The sequence below is a fragment of the Hydra viridissima genome, unplaced genomic scaffold (assembly GCF_058129835.1).
Source record: "Hydra viridissima isolate aposymbiotic clone 2 unplaced genomic scaffold, HvirCarnegie_v1 scaffold_3, whole genome shotgun sequence".
NCBI classification, from domain to species: Eukaryota; Metazoa; Cnidaria; class Hydrozoa; order Anthoathecata; family Hydridae; genus Hydra; species Hydra viridissima.
The window spans coordinates 7052493-7061488 of NW_028324302.1; the positions used below are offsets into that span (position 1 = coordinate 7052493).

At 29.6% G+C, this 8996-nt stretch overlaps 1 protein-coding gene across 1 annotated transcript; it reads right to left on the reverse strand.

The window, feature by feature from the left end:
• Positions 1–247: 247 nt before the first annotated feature.
• LOC145200615 (uncharacterized) lies at positions 248–5515 on the reverse strand. Its single transcript, XM_080074528.2, has 4 exons — positions 3224–5515; positions 2049–2545; positions 1821–1958; positions 248–1697 (listed from the first exon to the last, which is right to left on the reverse strand). The coding sequence occupies exons 1-4, from the start codon at positions 4104–4106 to the stop codon at positions 249–251; spliced, it is 2967 nt and encodes a 988-aa protein (XP_079930654.2). The 5' UTR covers positions 4107–5515; the 3' UTR covers position 248.
• Between the last annotated feature and the right edge of the window lie 3481 nt (positions 5516–8996).

An 8996-nucleotide genomic window follows, 5' to 3' on the forward strand; every position in this document is an offset into this window, starting at 1 on the left:
TATGTATAAATTATATGTTAATTTGTTATAATAATGATAAAAAAGAAATGCGTATTCCATAATTTAAGCAAAAAATAGAAGATATAATGAATTCTATTTTTATATATGTACATATATAAAGTTCTTTTTAAAAAAAAAAGCGAATTATAACGAGCTTTTTCCAGATCCTGCTGAAGATCTGAACGTAAAAAAGGTAAACGCTCAGCGTGCGAATGCTTACTAAAATTTTGGCTAAAAATAATAATAATTTAAATTAAAATCATTTCTTCAAGATCGTCAATAAAGTTATCAGAGCTCGCAGAATTTAACTTGTTTATATGTCGCTGCTGTCTGGGTTTACTAGAAATACTTGGTTGATAACTAGAAAATCCGTTAAAGTCTTCGTCTGAATTAACAACCGACTTTTGTTGCTTTTTTAAGACTTCATTCTTTTTCTTGGCTTTAAAAGGATCCTCAAACATATCAAATGGAGATGCTGTATTGTTTTTTTTAGACGTATTATTTTTAGGAAATTCCTCTAACGAATCTGCCCTCATGCCATTGTTAATTTGAGGACGACGCGTGTCATTCACACGTTGATCGGATTCATTATTGAACAAATCGCTATTAGGCCGCGGTCCACGAACCGGCAACGTACGCGAGTTATTCTCGGTATTTTCAGAAACATTTCTTCGTTTGTTAATCGGGGAGTTCTCTGAGTCAAAGTGTGCAGGAAGGCCTTTATGCATGTTTTCGTCTGTTTTCTTAAAATCCCATGACAATCGTTTCTCAGGTTTGTGATAACTTTGTGATTTTTCCTGATGAATTTCCACAGGTTGTTTATCGACAGGAACGGAGTTCTTATTAATATTATCAAAACTGTTTTTCGAGTGTTTCGGAGAGAGAGGAGGACTTTGCAGGAATATCGGTTTCTCTTTCCGCTTCGACTCTGGGGGTTTTACTAATAAATCCACTTTAGAGTCTTCCTTTACATTATCAGGATGGACACCCAAATCAATTGCTTTCATGCGGGCTAGCAAAAGTTCTTTTTTTCTTTGTTTTTCCATATCCTCTTCTTCTTTAAACTTTTGAAGAAGATATCTATTTTCTTCATCCTTTGCTTCTTCCTCTCTGATTTTGCGCTCCTTTTCATTCTCCTTTATTTTCTTAGACTCTAAATCATCCAGAATCAGTCTTTTAGCGGCTTCCTGTATTCTTTCTTCTTCTAACCGCAAGTTTTCTTCCCTCTTACGTTCATCTTCTTTTTCCTTTCGCAGTCTTGCTTTTTCTATCATTCGCTGCTCTAGTTCCCGTTCTGTTCGTTGCTTTTGTTCTTCCGCTTTCTCATCTGCGTCCTCCTGCTTCTTCATCTCACTTTTTTTGAGATCAACTTGTACATTATTCCCGTTTTCGTTTTCTGATTTATCAAAATCAAATTCCTCATTTGAGATATTTATGCTTTTAGCTTTTTTTGATTTAGCTGCTCGCAATTGAGGTGCCTCTTTTGTAGAAGCATTTGATTCACGGGCAGTTTCAGAAACATTCGCTATTCGAACTAATTCTTCGTGTTGCCGTTCTTGTTCTTCTTGATAACGTTTTATGGCTGGAGGAACTGGCTCTGTAGGAGAAAATATCCCAGCCCTTTCTTCCTCTTTACTACCACGTCGATTAACTCTCAGAGAATAGATGTTTGTAATCTCTAATAACTTTTCCTTATCCTAAAAATTACTATAAAATGTAAATATCATACAAGAAAAAGTAAATTTGTTAATGAAATCTTATTAAAAAAAAAAATGTTTGGGTGAAAAATCCCATAAAAAAAATATCTTTTGTAAATATACCTTCAGTTTGCGTAACAGTACAACTTGATCATTTTCTACTCTGTGCAAATCATCCAGTAATTTTTTATTTTTTTCGGTTACTTCTTTAAGCTCTCTGACATGAATTTTCTTGTTGATTCCCACTGTTCGAGTTAGTTCCTAAAAATATCAACCATAAAGTTGACAAAAAAACTTAAGAACAAAAAATGTAATGTAAAAAGAAAATAATTAATCAAATAGAAAACTCACAGAGATTTTCTTTTCTTTATCTTCTAGTTCTTTCTCCATATTTTTTATCTTTTCTTGTAAAGTAGCTCGCTCCTCCAACTTCTTATCTTTCACCATTGCTTCGTACTTTTTTAACGTCTCTTGGGTTTTTAATAGAATTTCTTCTTGTTTCTTTGAGGAATTCCTAAATTGTTCTGCTTTTTCTTTCATACGCCGATACCTCTCCTGTAATGAGTTCAGTTCGTTGCTGTGTTTCTTCAAAAGTGATGGCAGCTCTGCTTCTGCATTATCTAATTTACGAATTTCTCGATCTTGTAGTTTTGCTGATCTCTGCAGATATCTGTTTTCAGAAGTCAAATCTCTGATTTCTTGTTGCAGCTGTGCAATAATGTTATGCAGATTTTGTGTCTTATTTCGGTTTGCAGAAATTACTCGATTGACAACAACACTTTTTTTCTCTAACTGGGGATTTTTACCATTACCTACATTACCTCGACCTCGACCTCTCGCTGCACCTCCTAAGCATTATAAAACTTGTCTTTTATAATTAAAACTAAATAGTAAACATCCCACCTTGTTAAACCATACATACATACATACATACATACATACATACATACATACATACATACATACATACATACATACATACATACATACATACATACATACATACATACACACATACACATATACACGCATACATACATACATACATACATACATACATACATACATACATACATACATACATACATACATACATACATACATACATACATACATACATACATACATACATACATACATACATACATACACACATACACACATACACACATACACACATACACACATACACACATACACACATACATACATACATACATACATACATACATACATACATACATACATACATACATACATACATACATACATACATACATACATACATACATACATACATACATATGAATGCACATATCTTCATTGCTGCATATAAACAACTTTATATGCAGTAATGAGAATATGAATTTCATAACTGCATACTAATAGTTTATGAGAAGGGATAAATTGTTTCTATTAATTATCAATTATCTAAAATATTTGCACTAAGTTATTTACAAATCAAGTTTTTATAACCAAAGTATAACAAAGCATTTTATGTTGGTAAAAAAAGAACATTTTTTTACCTGGTTTATATCTTGATCCTGATGAAACAAATGCAATTCTTCCTTTTGGTGGAGGTCCGGTTGCATGAATAATTTTTTGATTAGGCGGAATCTTTTTTTTTCTTTCCTTAGTCTGTGCTTTTTTTTCAGGCAAATTTTCCAACTTTCCATCTTTGTTTAGTGAACTTTCTTTTTCACTTTCTTCTTCACTTTCTTCTTCACTATGGTTTGAGCTTTTTAATGAACTAGGTCTTGAGTATACAATCTCAGTTTCAGAGTATGTATCATCATACTGTTTATTTGCAATATTAAAAATATCCTCATCATCACCTTTTGCAACTGTTTTAGCTGTAACCTTTTGATCATCACTAGAATCATCAGAGTAATCTGGTGAAAGTCTTTTACTATGCCTAGATTCATTACTTAGGCGTGACCTGCGATTATTATTTTCATCATAAGTTTCATAATCAGAATGTTTTGAAGAATTATTCCTACTTTCCTGAAGATCATTATTTGAAACTCTTCTAGATGAGGAAACTGGAGATTTTTCTGTTCTAGAGTTTGTGTTAGATCGTTCATTATAAATATCTTGAAAGTTTCTAGAGGACTTTAGATTATCTTCTCTATCAGAAAATTCTTGTTGATTTTCTTGCAAAGATACCTTCTCCATAGAACCTGAGTTTGATTGTCTACTATTTGAACTTTGTAAACGAGATGAGGATTTTGAACGATGAGAGTTAAGTGGTGATAGCTTGTTCTCTTCATTATCTGATTCATTAATCTTGGAAGTAGAATTGAAATTATCTCCATTTGTAAAATTTTCTAATGTATTTTTTTCATTATCACTTGCAAAAAAATCATCATCAAACTGTTGTTCTTCTGGATCCAACTGAGTATCTTTCATAATTTAAGATTTTAATTTTGTTAAAATTTACTAAAATACAATACAAAAAACACTACATAACTAAAAAAATTTAATAAAAAAGTTTTAAAACTAGCAAAATACTTTAACATAATATTAGAAACTTCATGTTAATAATATAGGAAGTAATTTTATAACATTCAATATAATACACACATACTAACTAATCACTAAGATGAAATAATACTAATATGAATAACCATGTATATATACTAAAATTATTTTCTTAGATACAAGCAAATAGTAACTATGTATATCACAAATATAATCATATCATCCATCAATAATTTAAAAACCATTCATATATCAAATTTAATTAAGTAGGCTATTTATCTTGCTTTCCACAACTTCTCTTATGATCAATGCCAACTAATAAATTTTAAAACTGGGTAAAAAAACCTGAATAATTTTTATGCAAAAAAAAGCTCTTACTTACAAAAGAGTAGGTATACCTGTGTGTGGGTGGGGGAGGGCTGGAGCAGCATATAGAACAAGTAAATCATGATTCATTAAATAAAAAACAAAAGTTTTTGGTTCATAATAATCTATTTGTCAGATGTAATTTTCAATCCTGTAACTCTCTTAAATTTACCTTTGCTTTTTAGCACTAAAATAAACATAACTATAAAAAAATATATTTTGGTTTAACTACTTAACCTTAATATTCCCATTTCTTTTCCTTTTATCAGTTTATTATATATAACGCCTACAAAAAAATAATAATAATAATAACATGGTTATTTATATGCAAATAGTTCATTGAAAAACAAAGCTGTTTATCATTATAATAATAAAGCCATGCTGAGAAAACTTTTGAAAAAAGTGCAATAAAATAGTGTTTATCTATTAGCCTATTGCAAGAATTGTTAATTTTCTTAATATTTGAAATTGTCTAATATATTTACTAGACATGTAGAAAAAAACGACACTGATTTTAAAAATCTGCAAACAGTATTTATATTATAACCAAGTAGCCTGAAACAACTAAAAGTTTCTACTAAACTGTTTATGTAAGATTGTATTATATAAGTTGTAAAAATCTTTATTATGTAAATTTATTTATGTAGTCAAATTGCATGAATTAAACAACTTATTTATAACAATGTTGATATAAAATATAATTTAATGTACCTAGAGATTATAATCTCTGTACCTAATCTATATATACTCTATCTACTATATTTTACAAACAGTCTTATATATTTCATATGTATTCACTCTTTACTAAATATAATTTTTTATCTAATCAATTCAATGTTTCATAGTAAACCATATGATAGCTAATAATGCAACCCTTCAATATTCAGCTAAAACATTACCCTGAAACTCAGTGAGACATTTTCGCAAAAATTTTCCTATAACGCCATATTTAATAATTTAGATTTTAGTTTTAGAACTTTTTTTGGCTCGAGAAGTTGTTGCTAAGAAACGATCATTTACTCAGCAATTAAACAGAATGAGGACCTTAGCGGAGTAAAATATTAATGATTAAATCGAAACTCAATAGAACTGTCTGAGAACTTTTTAAACTAGTTTGTATATATCGCTTACTAGTAATTAAAAACTTGAATGCTACAAACTTTATCTGTAGCTATCATTTATTAACATTATTAAATTACTGTAAAAATTCAAAATATTTAAGCATTCCAAGCTTGATAAATTTTTGGAAACTCGATTGATAGTTTAAACTTAGTCGTTGGAAATGAAACAAAAGTTAGTGAAGAAATCAATAATTAATAAAGTTTCGTGTTAAATATGATTTACAAATAACTACGCAACCATATCGTATCGCAGCTGAGTATCTTAGTAATTTTGTGGCTCCAATAACCTTCCCTAGAAACATTGATGGCCCTGGTAAAAGTGATGGCCCTTAAAAAAGTTTTTTAAAAACTAGAAATTTATCAGTTTAAACGAGTCTTGTAATACAGTGCAATTTTTTACAACCAATTGATATAAAAGTCTTTTATAATGCCTTACAATCATAATAAATTATTTGCTAAAAATGTTTAAAACCGTCTAGGTTATTATGTATAATAAAGGGCGCACCAAAGAAATGTTTGCAGGTGACACGCTACACTTAAACGTAATGATTAAAGATTTTGCTTAAACATAAAGATTCGTTCAATCTATTTTTAGATTTCCACATTCTAATTTTAAGTTTCTTACATTTTTATTTAAATTTTTTGACATGAATTAATTATTGAGGATCTATTTTTTTTTAAAAAAACATTCATGCAATTAAAAAAAAAAAAAAAAGATCCTCAAAATCCTCCTTTAAAAAAAAATTTTTTTAATAAAATGTTTTAACTTTTCTTCAAGTTTATAAAGTTTTGATTTTAATGCTTTAGTCATTAAAATACAGATTTTTCTCTGGGCATCTTTTTTCTTTAACAAACTTTTCTTACAAAGAACCTTCTATAAGAAAAGTTGTGCTGATAATAATAATACATTGATTGTCATGCAATCAGTTAAAACGGGGTTCCCAGTAGGCCATGGACGTCCATGAACGTCCACTGGACGTCTAAGTACGTCCAGTGCCTACTGGGTTAAATGTATCAAATAAATTTGTAAAAAGGATATACGTTGGATTCCATGGGAACTTTACAATGAGTAAAAAGAATGAGAAAATTAGTAAAAGACAAAAGAAGAAGTAAGAAGAATGAAAGTACCGCTGCACAACCAAAAATAAGACAAGACCTTTATTTTGTTCTAAAATCAAAGATAAATACAAAAAAAGGAGATATTATCAAATTAGTCCAGATTTAATGTAATCACGGTGCATAGGAACATGTTCTAAGACCTTACAACAACCTTTTAAATATTGCTGGCATTTTTAAAACCTCTCCTTCAACATGCAAACAGTTTGAAATACGTAGAAACAATGGAACATGATCAAATCATTTATCTGCAAAACATTGGTGAACATTACGACAGAATTGTAAATGTAAATTCGTTTTTGTGTTGAATGGATTCAGATATTCTTGTTAAATTTTTTATTTTGTATTCCTTAATCTTGTTAATGTTCCAGTGAATTGTGACCCTTCACACCAAAAAAAATTGGAATATTCCCAAATATTGTATGTTTAATAAATGCTTTTTAAGCGTTTAAACACTAGCTTAACATTTAAACACAATTAGCCCAGTAAGCACACGATGTTGAAACAACGTTGAAACAACGTTGATCAACGTTATTTCAACGTTGTTTCAACGTCGTGTGCTTGCTGGGAGGGGGTGTAAATCCGTAACCTAACACACACTTAAATTTCTTGCACTTACATACATTGAAATTTCTTATTCTCGTATTTATTAAAGTTTCTTACCTTCCCATATATTAAAAAAAAAAGTTGGTTATAAATATCACTAATGTTTAAAAAGTTTTTAATATCTTACACCAACAAAATATCTTATACCAACAAAATATCTTATACCAACAAAATGTTTAAACAGACTCTTTTTTTAATTGAGCTCATTTTACAATTTCAATTTTTTAAATTTCTTCTAAAATAAGTTGTTATTGAAGATTATCGTCTGTTATATTCATCCTCATCACCTATAATCGCATATTTTCAAAGTTTGATTTTGAATATATAAGTTAGACTAGAAAATGTATCCAAATCATTAAGAAAACTATTTTTGATTTGTTTTAAAAGATTAATTAGCGTTTAAATAAATTGATTACAATTCCTCTGTATAACATTTTTTGGGGTTAGTATCTGGTACGAAAACATAACCTTTCGGAACCTAACCGGTGGGAAACACTAAATGGTGCTTAAACCTAGGCACTGTACAGAACTTCCTACCTTCAATCGTTTACTGTACAGTACTTCCTACTTTCAGGCACGGTTTACTGTACAATGGCCATTGCCGAGAAGTCACTCCTACATGTGACACCTGCGGCAATTACAAAAGAAGCATTTGAGGGTTTTTCTGAAATTTTATCTTCCTTTTATCTTCTTTTATCTTCTTCATATCTTCCTTTCAATAAGAGCTGTGTTTTAAGTGGAACAGAATTTTAGTAAATCAAGAAATAAACCAGTATGGCTAATTTACCTTTTTTAAGCAATACACTTTTTCTAATATCAACATTGGTGTACAAGCTATTAGACCCAGATTTAAATAGTTTCATTTCGCCCTTTTTAATAGTTTTTGCTAAAACTTGGCCAACGCAAATACAATTTTCTGCTTATTTTAGGGAATTTTTAAGGGTAAATGTAACAACCGTCAACTAAAAAAGTTTTTTTTATTGTAAGATTATATTGTTATATTGCTTATTACTTCATGACAAATGTTGTTTTCTATTGTCTATATTTAAAAAATGAAGGTGTATATCCCTTAAGATTTATGATCATATAGAGTTTAAATTCCCTTCTCCCCCCCCCCCCCCCCCCCCCCAATTTTCTCCTGAAAAAACATTACGTGTTCGTAACTTTTAAACGAAAAACTTAAATTTGAAATTTTTCTATAAATTTTGATCTACTTTAATATAAAACAAACAAAAAAATTGAAAAGGGCCATAACTAAAGGAGCTTCGGAGGATTGTCTCAAGCACCAAAAAAATTATGCCCACGCCTCAAACTTCGATTGTCAGAAATTTTTGATATTAGGTTTAACATTTTCTTTTTCAAAACGTTTTAAAAAGTTTCTTTGTTACGACCTTAGTTCACAGACTAATATGTAATTTTCATTATTTGCTCTTTATTTTTTATTCAAATAAAAACAAAGAAAAGTCGGCTTTAGCTATTAAAACGGCCAGCCTTTTTCTAATTGTTAACAATTAAAGTATTGTAAGATTTTTAAACCATTGTAAAATCAACATTTCCTTGAACGCATGGAAAAGTTCTGTCCTGTCAAAAATTAGAGCGCAAATAATAG

Excerpts from the sequence above, each read along its gene's own strand:
- LOC145200615 (XM_080074528.2), bottom strand. The coding sequence starts at position 4,106 with ATGAAAGATACTCAGTTGGATCCAGAAGAACAACAGTTTGATGATGAT. Across the intron at positions 2,546-3,223 it reads AGGATCAAGATATAAACCAG|GAGGTGCAGCGAGAGGTCGA; the intron begins GTAAAAAAATGT and ends TATAATGCTTAG. Across the intron at positions 1,698-1,820 it reads TACTGTTACGCAAACTGAAG|GATAAGGAAAAGTTATTAGA; the intron begins GTATATTTACAA and ends AGTAATTTTTAG.